Source organism: Lolium rigidum, unplaced genomic scaffold (assembly GCF_022539505.1).
Source record: "Lolium rigidum isolate FL_2022 unplaced genomic scaffold, APGP_CSIRO_Lrig_0.1 contig_47895_1, whole genome shotgun sequence".
NCBI lineage: Eukaryota > Viridiplantae > Streptophyta > Magnoliopsida > Poales > Poaceae > Lolium > Lolium rigidum.
Window position 1 is genome coordinate 2140 of NW_025900710.1, and position 23541 is coordinate 25680.

Below are 23541 nucleotides of genomic sequence, written 5' to 3' on the forward strand. Positions count from 1 at the left end.
GTTGTCAAATGCAGATTGTAAATTGGATCTTAACTATGGTGGGAGAGACAGACACCCGCTAAGCCACTTATGTAATACAAGTTGCATGTCAAGCGTGGAGCAAGTATCATGAACACGATCATGTAAGGTTAGCCCAGGCCGCTTCATCCCACCATCCCGCAAGATGCAAAGTACACGAAGAGCAAACGACAACAAAAGCATCAATGCCCACAAAACTATTGTATTCTACTCGTGCAACAGATCTATGCATCGACATGACTCTGATACCATTGTAGGGTTCGTTGCATAGAAAACAAAAAAAATTATGCCGCAAAGACGATAAAACCAAGATCCAGTCTATGGAAAAGCCAAGATCTAATCTATGAGATCGGAGCAACGAGAAAGAAGAGAGACTAACCTTTCAAAAAAAAGACTAACCCACAAAGATCCAAAGACTTAACGAGATCAGATCTCGTGGTTGATGTAGACGACCCTTCCGGTGCTGCAATCCGGCAGCATTTCCGTACTCGGTCACACGTACGTTGTCGATGACGTCCTTCCTCTCCCTGTTCTAGCAGGTAGCGGAGGAGTAGATCCCCTTGGAATCTCAGCAGCATGACGGCGTGGTGGTGGTGGTGGAGGAGAATTCCTACAGGGCTTCGCCTAAGCCAGGGCAGGAAGAAGCAGGAGGGAGGAGAGGTGGCGGCTAGGGTTGAGGGAAGGGGCAATGGCCGGCCACCCCACCCCTCTTTATATAGTGGGGGGGTCGGCTAGGGTTGCCTCCTAGGCCCACCAACACCTAGGGCCGGCGCATGGGAGGGGGGAAGAAATCTACCCCCCCAAGTCTTCCCCCTATAATCTAGGGATTTGATCTTATCCCTTGGGGCTGGCCGGATGGGCCTCTTGGGCCTGCTGCAGCTGGCCCATGAGGCCCCAGCAGAATTCCCTCAGTCCATGTGGCCCCTCCCGGGGTGGTGGGCCCACCGGTGGCCCTCTAGAACCTTCTAGAAGCTCCGGTCAAAACATCGGAACTTTCCCGAACCCCAGAAGATGACTTCCATTATATGTTCTCCGGACCTCCTCGTGATGTCCTGGATCCCATCCGAGACTCCGAACAATATTCGATCTCCATCTCATATTCCAAATCTACTATTCAACATCGAACCATAAGTGTGTCACCCTACGGTTCGCGAACTATGCGGACATGATCGAGACACCTCTCCGATCAATAACCAATAGCGGGACCTGGAGATCCATAATGGCTCCCACATATTCAACGATGACTTCGTGATCGAATGAACCATTAATATATGATACTCATTACCTTTGTCGCGAGATACTTTACTTATCTGAGGTTCGATCATCGGTATCTCTATACCTAGTTCAAACTTGTTACCGATAAGTACTCTTTACTCATACTATGGTATGTCATCCCTTGTGATCTTGTCACATGCTTGCAAGCTAATTAGATGACATTCCACCGAGAGGGCCTAGAGCATATCTATCCGTCATCAGGATGGACAAATCCCACTCTTGATCCATGCGACTTCAATTTATACTTTCAGAATATTTAATCCCATCTTTATAACCACCCATTTAAGAAGTGGCATTTGATGTAATCAAAGCACCTATCCGGTGTAAGTGATTTACACGATCTCATGGTCGAAGAATTAAGTTACTATGTATCGAAAGCTTATAGCAAGACGAACTCAATGACTTGATCTTATGCTATGCTTACTATGGGTGTGTCTCCATTACATCATTCTCCTAATGACATAACCTTGTTATTAATAACATCCACTGTTCATGATCAGGAAACCATGATCATCTATTAATCAAGAAGCTAGTTTAACAAGAGGTTTACTAGGGACTCTTTTATGTTTACAAAACACACAAGTATTAATGTTTCCGGATAATATAATTATAGCATTAGATGCAAACATTTATCATAAATACACAAATATAATAATAACCACTTTATTATTGCCTCCTGGGCATATCTCCAACACTTTCATGCTTAATAATCCTAATTTTAATTTAAAGTTAAATGATTTTAGCCGCTTGACACAATTGCGTACACACGACATCATGATATTTTTTTTTGAAATGGGGGTATAACCCCGGCCTCTGCATCCTATACGGCCTTTTATTGCATCAATTTAAAAGGAGAGTATCCAGTTGTTAATACAAAGATCGAGGACCAATTAAAGTTTCGACAAAAATCAACCATCGAAACAAGGAAAACAAAATTTTCCTATGCATCTTGTATATGCCGCTAGTCACCCTGGTTGAAGATAGCCCGAACGACCGCCAGCAAGCGAGTGCACCCAAAAACCATATGTCCCTGCTGATCATCGTGAAGAAGGTAAGACTGCATGTTGAGTGTTGCGGCATTGTGTTGCCTCCTGTTGCGTCGCCATCTCACATTCTGTTCCAACATGAGGATCTTCACAACACGCATTGCCTCCCTCGTGACCGAACCTTAGAAAATAACCTTAGTGAGGTCATTTGTCTTGAGAAACTTTTCTTAGGCTCTGTAAAGTTATTATATTCAACTAGTTCAATGCCCATTTGTTGCTACGGGTCTTTTTTCTCACAATTTATCAATACACTAGATGTATAAATTCCACTATTATTAGAATTCGAAATCAGATGCCTAGAGAGTAACAATTCATCTAGTTATCTTAAAAATAAATGGTTATTTAAGTAGTATGGGAAAAGGAGGAAATGAGTGAAATGATCTTTTTTTTCTAGTGGAAAACATGAATAAAACTAAGCTAGTATCTTGGTGAATGGTGAAGTTATCTTTTAACTGAAAATGCTGATGCACTTTGTGAACTGAAAGGTATTATTGGTAGGACTGTTTGTATGCCGAGGTCATAAAGTTTTCATGCCCGTTTCTAGATTTATGAATCAAATTTATGGACATGATAGTTTTTGCAAGGTGAAACTAATTGTATCAATGGTTTTGAAAACTCGGGGCACAATTTTATTTTTACAGGAGATTTATCTTGCTTCCTGGAATGCTCTCGTTCGGAACCGTTTCCGTTGAGACACGTACACAGTAACACATAGATCAAAATATAATTTAGCACGATATATATTTCCGCTAAAAGCAGGATCATCTATTGTTCTCCGTGAGAGAATACTATATCCTTGAATTTCCCAAGAAGATTTATGTTAGAATTTAATTTCCCAATTGCATCAATGAGACAGATGAATACACGTACCATAACTGATATGGATATTGTGTAGCAGCTGCTTCAAAAATTAATATACAAAGGCTCCAAAATGGGAGCAAAATCTTTGCATTGTGGTTAATGTTGGTAAAGCCGGCACCTCAGAGTAAATCCAAAATCGAACAATATTGTAGATATCCTCCAAATAAATGTGCATAAATCGGGTGTGACAGGAAAGAGACACTCGCGCTGCCTGTGTATCCAGCACCCAATAGGCTTCCCAGAAGCATAAATCGGACGAGATATGGGAGCTCTAGTACTACAGTAATTCAGTAAAATACTCTGCAAGTAATACCGGAATTATATTCTCGTCTGAAGTCTACCACGGGAGAAACACTGACTACGAGTCCTCTTGGTCACCAAAAACGCGTCAATTGCAGTGCTAGGATCAGACTCCCGTGGTATCCTCTCTCTGTGTGTATTTTTCTCCATCTCTATCCTAAACGGGGGAGGGACCTCTCCCATGGCTGTCCCTGGTTAGAAAGATGAGACCTCTCCAGTGGATTCTCCTTCCCCCCTCTGTGTTTTCTCTGCCTCTCTATCTCTCTCTCTCCCCCATACACAGGACACAGCAAAGAGAAACACAAACACGACGAAGAGAAGTCTGGAGCATATGGAGCTGGTTGTGTCTTCAATTGCAGGCGACCTGGTTAGTCGATTCATATCCTTCATCATCAAGAAGTATAATAGTCAGATAAATCTTGAAGAGAAGATGGGAAGGCTGCAACAGCTTCTTCTTAGGGTTCACATGGTCGTCGAGGAGGCCGATTGTCGACACCTTACCAACTCCAAGATGCTACTCGAGCTGAAGATGCTTGCTGATGCCATGTACCGAGGCTACCATGCCCTGGACACCGCCAAGTCTCGAACCCTTCGCATCTCAAGGGTTAAAGAAGACGAGGTTAGCAGCTCTGATTCCATTAAGTCTTTTCGTTCCACACGGAGGACCGCTGCTTCAACTTATCACAGCCTTCAAAGGGCACTGGATGGTTTAGAAACCATGGTTTCTAATATGACAGAGTTTGTCTTGCTTCTAGGTGGATGTGAACGCATGTTTCGCAGCCCTTATGACACATACCTCTATACTGACCATTTCATGTTTGGCCGTCACATAGAGAAACAACAAGTGATCAATATCTTACTGCAAGAGAATCCTACTTCTGCTCCAACTGTGCTGCCGATCATCGGCACTGGTAGAGTTGGAAAGAAAACTCTGGTCGCACATGTTTGCAACAACCAAAAAGTCCTGTCACACTTTTCCTCAATCCTGCACTTGAATGGAGAGAGCTTCTATAAAACTGAGAACGAAACATTCATCCAGACAGGCCGGACTTTGGTTGTGGTTGAACTCACTTCAGATGTGGACGATGAGACTTGGCAAAAGTTTTACTCATCAACAACAGCACATATAGGCAGAGGAAGCAAGATCATAATCATAACTAAGATTCAGAGGATAACTAGGTTCGGGACAGTAAGGCCAGTGTGCTTGAATAGCTTCTCACCTGAGGAGTATAGCTATCTCTTCAAGGTTCTTGCTTTTGGAAGCACAAACCCAGAGGAGCACCCTCAGCTAGCATCGATAGCAGAAGACATAGCAGCAGTACTGGGAGGATCAATGATCACAGCAAACGTATATGCTGATGTGCTTAGGAAAAATCAAAGTGCTAAATTTTGGCTTTGTATCTTGAAGAAATACAGGTATGTGGTGCAGAGTAATTTTTCGGTATATGGTGAACACCCCAAGTATCTTATGGACAAAGATCATCCTATTGACATATCCAACATTGCATCATCACCTACTCCACTTCGCCTCATGCCTCCTCACAGAGAAGAAGATGATTCCAAAAGGAATTTGCCTAAGGTTATGTTTGGAGACCTGATTGCAGGTTCCGCAATTTTGCCAAGGGAAGAGTTTGAGCTAGTCGCATGGGAATCGCGGATACCACCATATAAAAAGTTTCTTAATGTTGCTAAATTCTTTGATGAGATGAGCTTGCCTCAGCCTGCAGTTTCACCTAGCAAGAAGCGCCGACGATAGATTAGTTGACATTATAGGATCGATGTACTAGTTCTTGCCTCATCTGTAGTTGTTTGTCATGGCATTGTAATTAAATTATTACTACTGTAAAGGAAAAATAGCTATCTGTGAGTCGTCAGATCAGATGAAATCAAGCTAGTATTTGCTTCTTTGTTGTTTGATATGTCAGCGTGGTCAAAGGAAAATAGCTTTTGGTAGCGCGTGGTCTTTGCTTTGTTTGCCTTTGCAATTTAGTCAAAGAAAGTTGCTTTCGGGGAGTCATCAGCAGGAATCGACCTAGCAATCTGTGCAATTCCGTGTTTGCATTGATGTTTGTAAATAGCACGAATGGTTACGACTTACGAGGTACTAGTTTCGTCTTTTTAAATTTTGCCTTAAGGGAAAGAATCGCAAATTTCACAACACCAAATTAATAGTATCACTAGATGCCTCTTGGAATGTAGTTTATAATATATCAATATCAATTTCCTGTCATAAATATTGCTACTTTTTTATGAGAACTGGAATTAGGCCAAAATTTGCTAGAGTCACGATGAAGCACCGCCATAACCTCAGCTTCCTCCTCGCCGAGCCATCCAAGCACGCAGGCGTCCACGCGATGTCCTCATCCTCTTCCTCTCTCCCTCTGTCGTCGCTTGTGACGAGGAAGCGCCAGCAGCATGCGAGCTAGTAGCCTGGCGGGGAAGGATGGTCAAGTCCGCAGTTGTATCAATCGTTCCCCACCTCGTGCCGCAGGTAACAAAAGGAGGAACGGAGGGTCACCGGTCGTCATGCCCCTCGTTCCCCACCCCGCACTGCAGGTATCCAAGGGAGGAGCGGAAGGTTGGCCCGGCAGCAGCGCCGAGAGCGGCGGAGGAGGTGGAATCGATGGATAGTGCTATATCTAGTGAGAAGAGGATAAGTTCGTACTTCGACCTTTTTCTTAGAAGACCACCTATTGTGTTATTACCTCACGGACAACCTAACGTTGTTAGACACGTGTTGATTATTGGATGCGTGCTCACCTATACATGTGATCACCAGGTTTCACTCCGTGTACTTTATGACCTGAATCATGTGCTTATATCTCCGTGACTTCATCAATGCCATGTTTCTGTGGCGATTGATACGATGTAAACCTCCGGTCACTCTTTCAAGATATCAATTAGAATAGACAGCTTCCTGTAATTTTTATCTTTCCTATTGTTGTAGCTTAGTTCTATCTTACTTTTTTGTACAATGCTCTTGTACAAGCTACAAACTTAACCCGAAAAAATCAGTAAAAATATATACAGTAGCAAGGCTGTTGTGGTTCGTACAAAAAGGATATCAATTACAAACCAAAAGAGCAACTACCCAATATCTTTCCGTCTCGAGTTGATCCTCAAGAACTTGAATAGTTGGAGATTCTGACGAGCTTTCTACTTGTTGGCCATTATGTAGGAAGATGCATGTGGCACTGCCCTAGTAGGCTACTCTGGAAGCAACCTCAAAACATTTTTGGTCCCCATACAATATGTTCTCTTAAGCACTTATGTGCATTGTGCCGATACACATATCTCATGAAGTGCGTGAACCAATTGCATTCACCTGCTTTGTAATGGAGGTTGGGGTGGAGCAGCTCCTGATCTCCACTCCCTCCCCTCTGAGAGAAGAGTATTGAGATCCTCTTGAGAGATTGCGTGAATCAAATTTTGCGACTCCAATGGAGTAACCTGAAAGGACACGGATGTCACCTAGGGGGGTGAATAGGCGGTTTAAAACTTTTACGAGATGGACTTAACAAATGCGGAATAAAACTAGCGTTTACTTTGTCAAGTCCAAAACCTATATACTATGGTTCACATATGTGCACCAACAACTTATGCTAAGCAATACAAGCAACTATGTGATAGCAAGATATATAGCTTCAAGCACGATGGCTATCACAAAATAAAGTGCATAAGTAAAGAGCTCGGGTATAGAGATAACTGAAGCATGCGGGAGACGATGATTTATCCCGAAGTTCACACTTTTGCAAGTGCTAATCTCCGTTGGAGAGGTGTGATGGCTTAGCACTCCCGAACGCCACAAATGGCCTCACCTTGAGGTGTGATTGCTCGATGCAAACTGATGTCTACGGGTGCTTCTATTCTTGTAGACAGTGTTGGGCCTCCAAGAGCAGAGGTTTGTAGAACAGCAGCAAGTTTCCCTTAAGTGGATCACCCAAGGTTTATCGAACTCAGGGAGGAAGAGGTCAAAGATATCCCTCTCATGCAACCCCGCAACCACAAAGCAAGAAGTCTCTTGTGTCCCCAACACACCTAATAGGTGCACTAGTTCGGCGAAGATATAGTGAAATACAGGTGGTATGAATAAATATGAGCAGTAGTAACGGCGCCAGAAAAGTGCTTGCTGGCGTGTGGTTGATGGTGGTAATATTACAGGAAGTAAAGATGCAGTAAAACAGTAAACAAGCAGCGGTAGCAGTATTTAGGAACAAGGCCTAGGGATCATACTTTCACTAGTGGACACTCTCAACATTGATCACATAACAGAATAAATAGATAGATGCTAGACTCTACACTCTCTTGTTGGATGATGAACACCACTAATCGTGTAGGATTACACGAACCCTCAATGCCGGAGTTAACAAGCTCCACAATATTCGATGTTCATGTTTAAATAACCTTAGAGTGCATGACAGCATCGACATAACCAAACCAATTACTAACATAGCATGCACACCGTCACCTTCACGCTACGAAAGGAGGCATAGATCACATCAATACCATCATAGCAATAGTTAACTTCATAATCTACAAGAGATCACAATCATAGCCTACGCCAAGTACTACACGATGCACACACTCGTCACCATTACACCGTGCAGGAGGAATAAACTACTTTAATAACATCACTAGAGTAGCACACGTATAAATTGTGATACAAAACACATTGCAATCATAAAGGGATATAAATAAGCACTTCACTATGCCATTCATAACAAGTGAATAAGTATTCTCGTGAAATATAGCCTAAGAGACCCACACGGTGCACACACTGTCACCTTTACACACGTGGGACAAGGAGTCTCCGGAGATCACATAAGTAAAATCCACTTGACTAGCACAATGACATCTAGATTACAAGCATCATCATATGAATCTCAATCATGTAAGGCAGCTCATGAGATTATTGTATTGAAGTACATAGGAGAGAGATGAACCACATAGCTACCTGCAGACAGCCCCGAGCCTCGATGGAGAACTACTCCCTCCTCATGGGAGACAAGCAGCGTTGATGAAGATGGCGGTGGTGTCGATGGAGAAGCCTTCCGGGGGCACTTCCCCGTCCCGGCGGCGTGCCGGAACAGAGACTCCTGTCCCCCAGATCTTGGTTTCGCGATGGCGGCGGCTCTGGAAGGTTTTCTCTGGTTTCGTCGAACGTGGCTTTTCCGTATCGAGGTTTTAGGTCAGGGACCTTTATATAGGCGAAGAGGCGGAGTCGGAGGGTCGACGAGGCGGTGACACACTAGGGGGGCGCGGCCAAGGCCTCGGGCCGCGCCACCCCGGCGTCCGGTGGCCCGCGGGCCCCCCTCCGGCCTCTCTCGGTGTTCCGGAAGCTTCGAGTGATCCTAAGATGCTGGGCGTTGATTTCGTCCGATTCCGAGAATATTTCCTTACTAGGATTTCTGAAACCAAAAACAGCAGTAAAACAAGCAACTCGGCCCTTCGGCATCTCGTCAATAGGTTAGTTCCGGAAAACGCATAAATATGACATAAAGTATGCATAAAACATGTAGATATCATCAATAATGTGGCATGGAACATAAGAAATTATCGATACTTCGGAGACGTATCACACACCAACGCCACAAAGGCCTCACCCCAAGATGCAGGAGTCACACCACACACCGAGCGCCATGAAGGCGCCTCACCTTATTCTCCAGTGGCCCTCACCACAAAGGTCTAGGTCACGGTTTCACTAAGGGATTTCCTTCGAGGCGGAAACCGGGCCGTACACAAAGGTTGGGGCACACATCCACAACTTAATTGGAGGCTCCCAACAAATCACCACAAAGGCCTAGAATCCGTCTAGGGTTTCAAGAACCCAAGAGTAACAACTTTATTGCTTTCACCTCCACGAAACACCGTGGAGAACTCAAACCGATGCACCAAATAATGCAATGGCAATAACACCACAAAGATGCTCAAGTCCTTCTTTCTCAAATTCCAACAAAGCTACAAAAACTATTGGAGGAATAAGAGAGAAAGAACAAAGAGGAGAACACAAAGTTCTCCAAGATCTAGATCCCAAAGATTCACTCACAAAGAGATGGCATGGTTTGGTCAAAGTGTGGATCTAGATCTCCTCTCTCTTTTCCCTCAAAAGGGGGCAAGAATCATGGAGGGATAGAGAGATAGGGAAAGCTTCTCAAGGTCAACAATTGAAGAGAGAGAGAGTAGGAGGAGCAACAGCTCAATGAGGAAGAAGGGGGGTATTTATACCCCCTAGAAAAAACGAGCCGTTGCAGAAATTTGAGGCCGGATAATCCATCCTAAGCAAGGGCCGGATATTCCGGCCACCCCGGATTATCCGGCCTTATGGAAATGTCCGGCCAAATCCGGCCTGGATCCAGGGGTATACTGAGAGACTCGTCGAAAAGTCCTTAGCCGTTTTTCAGGGGCCGAATATTGTGCAAATATCTGGCCCCGGATTATCCGGCCTAGCAAACTTGTAAAATCAATATCTAAAGATTGGTAGCTCTGAATAGAGTGAAACCAATTTTGTTGGAAAGAGGACGACAAGAGCTACCCAACTAGAGTGAAACCAGTGGGGGTGATTTTCTATTATTTTTAGAGGTGCAACACCTCAACATGATAAACCGAGAAAATCACCAAACTCGAAAACGCAACAAGTGATCTATGCGAAATCCGTTTTCGATGAACTAGAGGTTGTCATGAAAATAAGCACAAGATCTAAAACATCACATGGATAAGATTCAAATAACAACCAAGAAAGATTATGCAAGGATGCAAAGGTTTGAGCTCTCCAAAGGATACGACCAAGTTACTCATTCGAGAGCCCTCTTGATAGTACGGCAACTAAACTATAAACCGGTCTCCAACTCCACCATGAGACTTGTGAGAAAGAAACCCTAGCAAGAGCAAACCTTAATCTTGTGCATTCCACTTGAGCTTGATGATGAGAGTCTTGACCGCAACAATATGGAACGCCTTTCTTGATTGTGCTTGCTTGATGAAGTCATGCGAATTGCTCCCCCATACTCCACTATGGGAGAGCTTCTTCTTTGGCGCATCCTCACATATCCATGAACACCATATGGATGGAAATTGCTCCCCATACTCCACTATGGGAGAGCTTCTTCTTCGGCGCATCTTCACATATCCATGAACATCATATGGATGGCAAGATTCAAGAAAACGATCTCTTCGAGATGGCTCATCTTGAACTTGCACTTCATTTGTTCATTCTTCATCGTTGATGTCTTGAAGTTAAACTTGAGGGCTCACTTCATCTTCATCTTCAAGACATACTTGACACTTGATCTTCTTCATTTGCTTCTTATTGCAATCTTGAAGCTAACATATGTTTCAAGCATTGCCTATGGACACCTCCTACAAATATAACTCAATGCAAACATTAGTCTATAGGGATTGTCATTAATTACCAAAACCACACATGGGGGCTCCATGCACTTTCATAACCACCAACACTTTCGATGTCAATGCGCTTGAGCTTCCCCTCCCCCATTGCACTTGCAGTGCTTCCGTTGTTTTTGTGGCCATGGACATTAGCCCCTTCGGTTGGAACTCGAAGTCCATCACAATCACCAAAACCCTTTCAAGCCCGGTGACACGATTTGACCAAGCACCGTGTGTAGCCCACGCACTTACTACATAATTGTGGTGGCATCATCTGTGGTGGTCGAACTAATTTTCGGTGCTAGTAGTACTACACCCTATCCTCGAGCCATCTCTATTAGTGCATTTGCTCCTTCCAGTTCCGTAGGTGCAATGCTCGGGCCCTATAGGAACCATCTACCACAACCCATGCCCAATCTCGCGGAGAACATCCAATTTTTGATGGTTGGACTATATTCCAGTGACATCGGGTGGCTCAAGATGAGGATGGGGATCGCCGGCGTGAGCTACGACTAGGTGGAGCTTGGTAGAGAGGAGTGGGTGGGGTGGCCCAAAAGACAGGACAGTGTAGTCGTCACCAACTTGTGTCTCCTGCGCACGGGATGGTGGGCGACCTGGGCTGCTCTACGGGCTACTAGATCTGGTTGGCCTTGTGCGAGAGCACGAATGTACCAGCCGTCGGAGGCTAGGATACAAAGGCGTCGGCCCCCAGATCGACGATGGTTTGGGGTGCACAGTTCTGGCATACCTTGGGTTGTTATGGTTCGCTCATCACGACGTGAGGTGCCGGTGTTGTTGCGGTCTGTGCAGAAGGTTGGTGGTCAATTATGGAGCATGCATCATGCAATTGTCTATTCTTCATATAGTATGAGCCTCCACGGTGCTCGGTATCGCGACGGCTTTCCGGGTGAAAGCCTCACACTTGCTTTGTGCTGGTGCCGAGGATGACAATGCAAGCTTGTGTCGTTTTCCCTCTTGAGGACGTCGTCGTGGAACACCACTGCCTACCACGCCGTGAGTGTCACGGTATCTCTAGGTGAAAATCCATATTCAGTTGGAGTGGGAGGTGGCGATGCATACATCTTTATCTTCTTGAACACACCGCTTTGGAGTCCATGATTTTGTGCAATATAGGTTCACCAGCGAGGTAAGAGGAAGCCAAGGTGACAGTCTATGGAGGTAGCCAATGCATCGGCCTCGGAAAGTGTTGCAACAATGGTCCTTCGTGGTAGGGTTGTCGCACAACATCGCGCGGTTGCCGAACCAGCATCACGAGGATGGTGGACCATCGCAATGGTACTCTTTTTTTTTAAAATCCAATGGTACTCTTTTTTAATTTCTCTATTTTCCATTCATTTGGGGACATAATTTCATCCCAGCGACATGTTTGTAACTTTCCCTTTGCTAATCGAAAGCCAGCATTTGCTGGATTTAAAAAAAACACAAGGCAAAATAGTTTCATGAGGAAACTCTGCAAAATCATTTAACTTCAATTTTCTGGCTGTTATGGATTTCAGTTTTTTTGGAAAATTCTGAACAGATGCCTATTTCTTAGTGCTGCCCTACGGAGATACATTTCACATTTCCCGTGACTAGTAAGTTTGCACGTGCAACGCACGTCAACTAATCCAAATTACAATTCTAAATATTTACAAATCAAAAAATAAAATATACATAGTAAGGTATATATTAGTTTGTAAATGTTTTGAAAGATGCAATCCAGCATATACTTTCAAAATGTAAAGGATGCAACCAATGTATGCCAGTAGCTGTAAGAAACATTTCCTGCTAGGTGATAACTTGAGCTCTAAAAACTTGGGCACACAGCAAGTGTAGCCATGCTAAAATACTAAGAGGACAGTGCATCAAAGTACATATTTCAGAAAGTGTAGCCATGCCAAAACTTGCTCACAGCTGAGAGTAGCTCTTATCTCTTGAGATGTACTCAAGAGAATGACAACAAGAACTGGATACCCAACAAAACCTCGACTCCTGGAGAAGGGAGATGCAAAGGATTAGAGACAAAAGGAGATATTTCATATCCATTTGACTATCTAACCACAATGCTAAAACCATAGAGCACTACAAACAAGTTAAAGTTTTACTCAAAACCAAAATTTTAAACCAATAGTTTCCATGTAAAATAGCAATATCTTAATATATAAAATCTATGCTAGAACTGCTGCATAAATAGTTTGTATTGAGCACAATATTATAATACTCAAACGGTACAAAGAATTGGGAATGTCATCCTTTATGATAGACTTCTGGAAGATGTCACTATAACTTGAAGGGAAGAAATGCAAGACCATAACACCATTCTTCTTATGTTTATATAGCTTTTGTAAAATATGAATAATTCATGTTCGGAGGCTAGAAGGAACTATCAAGCATAATGTTGCTAAAATGTGTTAAAAATGGTGCTAAGAAAACCATTCGGCAACTTGTACCAACGAGATTAAAATGATTTTAATTAAGTACAACACAACGATACTGCACTCCTGCATCTCCCAACAAGGCAACAAATATACCTTCAGCATTAGTAGAAATAAAGATGGAGAAAAAAGGTGCATGCTCTTCTTAACTGAGACATATCCACTAGAGCGGGAGTGTATCTAGGGGGGCTTCAACTAAATTTCACCCGCAAAGTCTTAGGTGAGCAGTTATTTCCATTCGAAGTAGAGAAGTCGATCAAATTCATACTATAATTTAAGAAAAACCGAGCCAGTGCAGTGATGATAGTGAAAGCTATTTTTTAATAGTGGCTAGATATTATACTTGAAGACAAGGATGAATCTGTTCCGGCGGGGTGTGTTAGAGACGCCAAGATACACGGAAGGTGTTCGGGCCCATGAAAAATATACTGTGTACATGACCATGTGATTCTTCAGCTCTATTAGTTTCCAAGACCTGCAGCAATAGCCAAACATCCATTTTAATTCAACGTGTGGTTTTCTCAAAATAAATCAGCCTTCATATTGTATTTAAATTAAATATTAGTTCAGGAAGTAAAATCATAAAGTACCTCGTTTAAAGATTCTAGGAAATGCAAGGAGTGGCTAATCTACTACCTTTGTTGAGTTGGTGCACTCTGGTAACTTGCTAGTGCCAACAAATGCCATCCGAGCAACATTTATAACAATAGATAACAAAATAAAAAGGCCTGAAAGAAGTAGACCAAATAACCAAGGTCCCCCAAAAATGCATATGAGAGCATCTCCAGTCGCGTCCCCCAAACCGTCCCCCAAACCACGCCGGATCGAGCGTTTGGGGGACGTGTTTTGTTCGTGCCGCGTTTGGGGGACGTCGCTCCCCAGCCGCGTCCCCCAAACGCCGCCCCCAATCAGAAATTCAAATAGATGCATTCAAAGAGATCGTTCCCGCCGATTCGTCGCGATCAGAGTAGCGGCGATCGATCAAAGTACTGGGCGCGCGATCATATTACAGACCGGTGGTGCATGCAGATTAGAAGAAGGGAAAGGGGTTGGGCGACGGCGTCGTATCCTGAGTCGATGCAGGCCCGTCTAGCACGATGACCTCGTCGCGATCTGCCTGTTGCTGTGCATGGTTCGTCTGCTCCGTCGCCGACGCAGAGGCCGACGCAGGTGTAGCAGTAGAAGACGCGTCAGCCTGCTCTTGCTGCACTGCCGCTGCCGTCGATGCCGCTGCCAGGGCCGCCGCGTCTGCCGCCGCCATTTTGGCTTCGATGTCGTCCAGGATCTGGCCTTTGAAGAAGTTGTGCGCCGCTCGCGTCCGAGGAGACATTCTCTCTGTCGACGTTCTCAGCAGGGACATGTCATCCCTGCGTTTCTTGAGCTCCAGCTTCTCCTCTTGCCTCTTGAGCAGCTCGGCCCACCTTTGGTCGGCCTTCTTGTCGCGGGAGATAAAGGTCGAGGAGACGTCGGCGAGGCATTTCGTGATCGACGCCGCGTCTTCTCGGACGACGCAGCGTCGGCCAAGGCGGCCTTGGCAGCCTTGTTGCCGCATAGGACGCCCTGTCGAAGTTGCCAGCGGCGCGCCCAGATCAATGGCGTCCTTCCCCTTGGACAGCGACAGGCGCATCAACCGCCATTTCTCATTCCCTTTGAGCTTCCTATAGCAATGCATCAGCGCGAACGGCTTATGCCCATCCGAGTTCCTCGAGTACATATCCATGACCCTATCAAACTAACCAAAGGAAGCAGAGTCATTTCATCGAACACAATGTAGGCGCTACAGATTATGGAAGAAAGAGTCGTACCAGTTGGACGACGTCGGCGCCGCTGTCGCCTCTGGTCTCTAAGTCCTGATGGTACCCATGGAAGGAGTTCACCGACGCCTGGATGATGGCCCATCGCGTCGACATTGCCTTCTGGCTCCTCTTCATTGGCACTTTCTTGTAGTCGTTGTTGATCAGCTTGCGCTCATCGAACTCGGCCTTGATCCTCGCCCAATACTTCCCGCTTTTTTGGTTGGCGCCGATGATGGAGTCATGGCTCACCGTCGCCCACGACTCGCACAGACATTGATCTTCCAGAGGCGTCCACTTCGGGCCTCGTGTGCCCGGCGCCTTCTTCTTCTTCGTCCTCACGCCGTCCGCGTCTACCTCCACGAGATCATCGTCACCGGCACCCTCGTCGTCCTCTTCCTCGCCGCCCTCTTCGTCCTCATCGTCGTCCTCCTCGTCGTCCCTCCACCCCTGTCCTCTTCCTCGTCGTCCTCCTCCTCAACCCCGTCGTCCTCCTCAGCACCGGCGCCGTCGTATTCGAGCGGACCCCTCGCGGCCGGTGAAAGGGCCGTCGTCCGGACCGGGTCCCGGCTCGCGATGCTCGTACGCCGGGAGTACAGGTTGTTGGGGTTGAAGCCGCCGTGCGGCGGCCGCATCCCGGTAGTGCGGCGACAAGTTAGGCGTCACGCACCCGGGAGTGCCGGAGGGGCCGTCGTTGTAGAAGGCGGATGACGACGGAGAGAATACTCCGGAACGTACACCGGCACGTTCGTACTATATGGGCTCGCGTTGGTGGCGGCGATACACCCGGCGATTATGTGCCGGTGGCCGGCGCGCCGCCGCAGTCTTCTTCTCCAGCTCCGCCGCCCTCCGTCCTTTCCGCTCCGCCGTCGATAGCTTCCGGTGCAGGCAATCTTGCTGCCATTGATCGTCGGTCCATCCTTCAGGTTTCTTCTTCAAAGCCGGCGCCTTCCGCGGCCTCGCGAACGGCGCTGTCGCCCCTTTCGTCCCATTGCCCGGCGGCTTCTTGGCCGCTTTCTTCGCCATCTTTTTGGGGGCTGTCGGCGGCGCCATGTGGAGAGGGTAGCGCCGGCGGGTGGACGGCGTGTGGACGGTGGGAGGGAGAAACAAATCGGCGGGATAGGAGAAATGAATCGGCGGCGGGATATGTTTTGGGAGGCCTGAAATGCGCGGCGGTATAGGCGCGATTTGGCGGGAGCGGCGGGATTTGGCGGGAGTGTGAGACGAATTTTCCTCGTGCCGCTGACGGGTCGGCCCCGCCACTCCCCGCCTCGCTTTTCGTTGTGTCCGGCGTCCCCGGTGCATCCCCTGTGGGACGGGGACGGGCTCGGGGCGCCGGACACCGTATAGGGGCGCGCCGGACAAAAAAGGGCTTTGGGGGACGCGGCTGGAACACATTTTCTGTCCAGCGCGCCCCAAATCCCTTTGGGGGACGGTTTGGGGGACGCGACTGGAGATGCTCTGAACTCTTCCAGAGCAGCATAACAACAGAGGCATGTGATATCTATCTGGCACATATGTACTGGCACGGAGTTTCAGCAGCACCTCCCGTAAACATAAGCTGTGCTAAGAATATTCAGAAAAAAAACGTTACAATGTCATCTTGTTCTTAGAAAACCGAAAAGTGATACTTTTTTTAAAAGCAATATACATTAACACAAATATGAAAAAAGACAAGAAACAAGAAGCAACAAAACCAAGTCTAGATACAACATAGTCCAATGCCTAGTTGCAGGCATATTTCGGTACAAGTATATATATATCATTACCAAGGCTGCAATGTAAATCACACCACAAACTTTGGTATTTTCAGAGACAATAAAATGTACAGAATAACACCAAGTAATATTTTTGCAGAATAATCGCACTGACATAAATTCCTAAACCTAGTTTGCATGAACATATGTTGGTTGTTGGTGCGGCACAGAAAAGTGATTTAGTAAGATATCAGAAGGAAAACGTATGTTTCTCAAATGCTAAAGCTCACATATCAATACTCTGGCTAGATGAGTATGCAAGGCAACAAGCCCATCACGTTTTACCTCTTACTGCTTATTATCCCTATGTTGAGTACTGATATGCCGTCATCTAGAATAACTTGGTCCTCCACAAGCTCCCTCAACCAAAAAGAGGCAATAATTCCTTCCTTCCCTCATATCCTTTCGAGGCCACATCCATAGTGGTCGGTGCAATAACAATGCACAAATCATCATCAGGAATGGGTAGGTTCGAGGCATCAAAGCACAGGTGAACATCCTAGTCATTATGAAGATCTCACCTGATCACGCTATATCAATCAAATGGAACCATATTGATAAAAAAAATCTGGTTTTAGTTGCATAAGCAAGCCACACCCATCCTTGAATATTTTCCTTATACTGAGAACGATGCCTATAATGTAGTCAAAGAGGAGCATATCGTTGAATACTTTCCTTCTACTTGGTGCATCCGTTTGATCCGGGGAGGAATCCAACAATCTCTTCCTTGTGAACCATCAAAATTCAAGTGACATACATATCGAAGGAGATCATACATCTAGTACCGTAGCACATGTATTATCTGTAAGGAGAGCACATATCTAGTACCATGGCACAGGTATATCTGTAATAAGTGAAACATGACGGGAGTAGATCTTCACCTGAGAGATGAAGTGTTGGACGAAGGAGGAAACGACGTGGTGCGTGGCGGAGCCGGAGCCGATGTAGGCGGCGCTGGGGGCCGAATAAGCGGCCGAGGAGTCGTGCGCTGGCGATCTGGCGGTCAGAGAACGTTACCTGCTCGGGGCTGCCACACGGTCAGAGGTGCGCAGGACGGTACCCCACGACGGAAACCTCGTCGAGGCACGCGCAGGCAGCCGCAACGGACACTCCTTCCTCCGCACCGCCACCTCGACCGCTGCTCGCTCAGCCGATATCAGCGATTCATCATCCGCAATGTTGATTCAGTAGATTGGTTCACCGCAGTAAGACAAATCGGCATAAAATAGGAATTGTCAGCATTAACAGTATCTCCGCGAAATCAGGGTGTGAGGACGCGGAGGGGAGCGTGATTTGGGGGTGGAATGTGGGTGGGAGAGGGGAGAACAAATGACTCTTGGTCATTAGATGGAAGTCTACGTGCGGTCCAGATCTTATTTTCCCACACAATTTCGTGCCTTTATAAGTAGTAGAGATAATGTGAGGGAAAAAAAATGGAGGGTTCCTTTGGCCCACACATGTGATTGGTTGTGCAGGCACGCACATGTTTGGGGTTGTTGTTGCAAGGACAAAATATCCACGTGAGTGCACATGGCAACTAGTCAGCAGCTCATCAGCTAAAACAGAATCCAGCAGGCCCAACTGGGGACACCAAACCATGGAATCCAATACAGCCAGCCAATCAATCCACCAAACACTTTTGATACAGATCATCCACTGACAACCAATCAATCAAGCCACCCAATTCTAAAACCTCGCAACACTCAGCTAAATGTTAATTTCCCTCAGCTTATCTAGTAACCCTACCCATCCCCTGAAGCAACACGGATTAGAAGAGCTTGTAGGGAGAGGAGGCGTCCAGCGGATGAATCAGGTAGGTGAGCACCAGCGCCACCAGCATCAGGACGTACGCGATCCCCTGATCAATCGAAGTGCCTGCAGAGAGAAGAATTGCAGTTGTGAATCACGGCAGAATCAGAACAGGCAGTACACAAGGAAAATGCAGCATAAACCAACTGATGATTGTACAGGGAGAAGATATACAGAGTTACAGACACATTTACACAAGGCACATGCTCCTAAAATTTGGAGAGTGTAGTCCGTAAGTTTTCATGCAAAGCAAAGTTGTAACATCCGTGAGACGTTATGTGTAAAGCGACATCTACCGGTGTCCACTGAAAGCTACTCTCAGTACCACTAAATACTACTATCGATCAGTATCAGATCTACTGACTCCCTGCTGAACATTCTTTCTGTAGAAATTTACACCTCGCGCCACAACTCATTAACTGTAGTTTGGCACGATGGCATTTAATTTCCGTACGCGGGGTAGCATAACTCAGAAGATTTGCAGGAAGAAGAAGATGCCTCTCGGAAGTGCACGAAAAATTAACAGGGCATTGCAAACAGAGAAATTCTGAAGAAACTGCCAAGCCAAACTGTAATTTAAGGCCGGCGCAAAAGGAGATCCGAGCCTCCGCAAGAATTGCAGGAATTCGTTACAGTGCTGTGCACGGCTGAAGAATTTTTTTGTCTTAAAAGAAAGAAGCCTGCTTTTCCTGTCCGTTTGCTTTCTATCTCTTCATTTAAAAATAAATAAATCCGGTGTGTCAAAATAACCGGATCGACGAACGATGGAGACGTTAGAACAGGGACAGGGAAACCCGACGCGGCGGCCCCCACGAGCCAGCCTACCAGATCGACAAGAAAACTAAGAAGGTGGCCGGCAGGGACGCAATGCCATGGACGGAAGAAGCAGACACGGGCGGGCGAGCGGGAGGGGGACGGCGTTTCTTACCGTCGCTGGCGGGCGCGGGCGCCGGAGCCTGCGCGGCGGCGGCAGCGGCCGCGGCGGGCATGACGATGCCGACGACGAAGACGGCCACGGCCACAACCCCGAGAGAAGTCCTGGCCGCCATTTCCTCGCCCGTCGCCGGCGCCGGGGGAGAAGGGGGTGAACGGTGCCGCCGACCACGCAACGCGGCTCTGACTCTGAGAGCGCCTCTCTCTCTCTCTCCTCCTAAAGATAGGTAGGGCGCTGCGACGCGAGCGCAGTCTACATTATTATACCTCGGCGCACTGCCGGGCAGTACGAGAAGGGCGATGACAGGCGGGCCCGGGACGACGACAGGCGCGTGGTCCCACTTGCAGAGGCAGCGCGGGAGATTTCCTATTTTGGAGCAAGGAAAAGTAGGTGCGCCCGGCTAGAGATTTCGAGATTGCGGAGTGTGGGTCCCGAGGGTTTGGACCCACTGTCATTGGGAAGTTGGTGAGGCATGTGGTTATCTCGTGGTGTGGTTCGAGGCAGTGCGGGGCATGTGAGGGGAGGGGACCGGGCAGGCTGGGTATGGGTCCGAGGCGGTTTGCTTTGCTTTTGTCACTGCGGGTGCAGCGACCCACTCTGGTTATCGTGGGTTTCAGCTGCGCCATGGCCCCACCTCACATGTGCCTAGAATATGTTGCATATATAATTTTTAGGTACAATTAAATATTTTTTCTTTGATTACAGATATGAAAAATAAGCACCTGGAATATCGAACCTATATATCACTAGAACAACTATCAACAATAAAATGTTTGACTTTGACAAAAAAATATGGAAGGAGGGAGTAACTTCACCTACTTTGCCACTCCAGGCTCGAGCGATAGAAAGCTATCGTGCATGCTCCTGGAGCTATAGGAACCTATTGCACGCCGCCTCGGCGATTGTAAGGAATTGCGCTCCTCTAGAGTAGTAGGAGCGGTGTGGAACGAGGAGCAGGTGTGGCGGACATGCCAGACGTGTTCATCAGCAATATAAACTAGAGAACGTGGAACATGGCGGACAATTCCCACCCCGACCATCTCCTCATCCATAAGTTGACCTAATATGGAGTGCTGGCCGACGATTCTCCGGCGAACTTGCAGCCACCTCTACGACGAACTCAACGCTGACAAATGGGTCCATGTTGTTTGTTTTGTGTTACAGGTGTGTCACACCTGTCAAAATCGGTGTCAGTCCGTGTTTAAGTCAAGTTTAGTTCACATGGAAGAAAAAAACTACACTAGATTGGTAGGATTTTACTACAACAACGTAAAGTGGTAGCTAATAAAAAAATTATGTAAGAAAAGTGGTAGGAGCTCATTGCAACTCGGTATAGAATTTTTTTCTTTTTCACATCATACAGGCCATCGCTCGACTGTGGCTCTCATCACCCTAATGTATTGATCAACAAAATATGGATACCCACACAGAATAGAAATTTGGTGCGCATGGGCACCAGTGCTCTGGAAATTTTTTTTAAAATATTTTTCAGTTTTAAAAAAATCTGGAAAAGCGTATGTTGTTGATGATGTATCCCACAAACATGGAAAAGTAAATTTCAAATACTTTATACATTGAGGTACACAGAAAATGAAAAAGTGTAGATCTTAGTAATACATTTTCAAATCTAAAAAATATATCAGATTTTGTCTTTTTTGTTCAGCACAAATTAAATTAAAATAAGTGGATTAATATTTTGCACGGTTATGACATCTATCACGGACAATGTGTCAATGTCCAGAATTATTTTCAAAAATATTTTTTAAATGGCGAGAGCACTTTAGCTCCTGAGCCAAAAAGCAATTTCCCTGCCACACATCGACAACAGACAAGGACACATCCGGTCCTGGACTCCTGGTGACTATGCCGATAAATGGGCTCACGGGCCTCTCTGCAACTTGGAACTGGCATCGTCTGATTAGTTAAATGGTGAGCAAAAAAACATTAGAGGCCCAGCGGAGCACGAGCGGACAATAGAGTGGGGCATATGCAGTTGAAATGGGCTCATCGGCCACCTTGAGATAACGATCCACACTGTCAGTGCTCACTAGGTGGAGGACCTGCTACTCTGCAAGGCGCTGGACTCGACTGCTGTCATTTTTTTTCTTCTGATCGTATATCCCCTCGGTGCATTCAGTCAGAAAATTATGAAAAGATTGCAACGACGCAAACAAAAATAACGAAACAAATGCCTTGCGCGATACGCTGTTTCTTAAGATTCTTCCAGAGGCAGAAATGCAAAGACAAATTTTGAAATCTGGAACAATAGGCAGACTGCAGGTTTTTCGGCGAGATTTCTGCATAATTCTTAATTCAGATAGCAACGTAATACTGTGTGTTGGCCTCATCACTAGCATTTCCTGGCTTCCTGCTCACGAGCGGGACAAGATTGCTTGCGTCTGCAAGACAGGGACTACAATTATTTGGAGCAAGACGATCAACAGGAAAGCCGCATCGCAAAGTAGAATCTAGCTGGTTCAGGTTACAAGGGGCGGCGACGGGCGACCCGTCTTCGTTTGTGCCACCGTCGAGAAGGCGTAGCATCAAAGCATCTCTAACCTTTTGGCAACAGGAACGATCGGCGAACTTGGAATGCATTGGTGCCAATTTTTTGGTCTTCTTTGGTCATGGCCAAAAAAAATTCTTCTTTTTATGGCTGCCATTTTTTCGCATGGTAACTCTCTCTTGTCCATTTTAGTTTTTTTTGTTGGCAACTTTAACCAAATCATAGGCATGCAAAATTTTCACTAATATTTCGACTAGCCAGAATTTTGTTAGGCAGATTTGGGCTGAAATAACACGCCTCATATCCACACAAAAAAAGCAGCAATGGATTGGTACGACAAAACTATGTCGCGTAAAAGAAGTTGTGACATTAGTTTGGAAGCATACATGGTTAACTAGACATCGGAGTTAGGGCTCATAAGATTATAAAAAGTCAGCAATAGGGAAAACACGTGATTGCAATGTCGTGCATACTTCAACCGTATGTGACTTCATATGCGCTGAAGTTTGTTTGATTCAATAATACATGAAAACTAGAAAATCTTATAAAAATTGTTTGGTTGACGTTAGAATTCCTCTTAAATCTAGTGCAAATGATCCATTTTAGAAAAAAAAAATCTTATGAAATTCCTTCATCAAATCAAACAATAATCCTAGGGAACATTCATATGGATTTGAATCCTCCAAAAATTCTATGAAAATCACTTGAATCAAAGGATCAAGCTTTTTTGGAGTATGTTTGTAATCTGTAGATTTGCTGAACCCTAGCCTCTGCAAGATGAATAGCGCACTGCGCACACATGCACAGATATACTAGGAAGTAGGAACCAGTACTGTTTGGCACACTCGGGCATGGACAGCTCGGCTAGGCCTGAAAATTCCAGGCATGGGTGGGCCTGACCAACGTTGGGCGGCCTAGGCTTCATATTTAACGACGAGGCCTGGCCCGAGTCCTAATGGCCAAACGGGCTTTATATGCTACGATTAGGCTTGGGCTGCATATTTAGGCCTGATGGTCAGGTCGGGCCGAGGTATCTAGCGTCAGGCTTTTTTCCATCCCGGCCTGAGAAATGCGTATGTATAGTTCAGAGGTACTGTTGCTCTCCACGTATCAGCCAATACGCGCGGCAAAGTGCATCGTCTTGTAAAAAATCCTATGTTTTCTGAACTACTAGTTCGGTAAGTCCATATGAGTACGTACTACGTATACCACGAAACTTTGTTTTTGCGCCGTAACTGAGCGACAAACCCATGTGAAAAAGTACACACGTGCAAGCTGGGGCCAGATGGATACGATACGAGCCGTCCGTTACGCCGATCATGTCAGGCTCAACCCAGTACGCATCCGCCGCCTATCAAGCCGAGCGGGAGCCCCTCGGACCTCGGTAGTCAGTACTCCACGACAGAACGTACACCACTACTGTG

At 46.1% G+C, this 23541-nt stretch overlaps 1 protein-coding gene across 1 annotated transcript; it reads right to left on the minus strand.

Moving 5' to 3' along the window:
* Positions 1 to 18390: 18390 nt before the first annotated feature.
* On the minus strand, positions 18391 to 19726 carry LOC124681600 (arabinogalactan protein 20-like). Its single transcript, XM_047216481.1, has 2 exons — positions 19606 to 19726; positions 18391 to 18743 (listed from the first exon to the last, which is right to left on the minus strand). The coding sequence occupies exons 1-2, from the start codon at positions 19724 to 19726 to the stop codon at positions 18637 to 18639; spliced, it is 228 nt and encodes a 75-aa protein (XP_047072437.1). The 3' UTR covers positions 18391 to 18636.
* Between the last annotated feature and the right edge of the window lie 3815 nt (positions 19727 to 23541).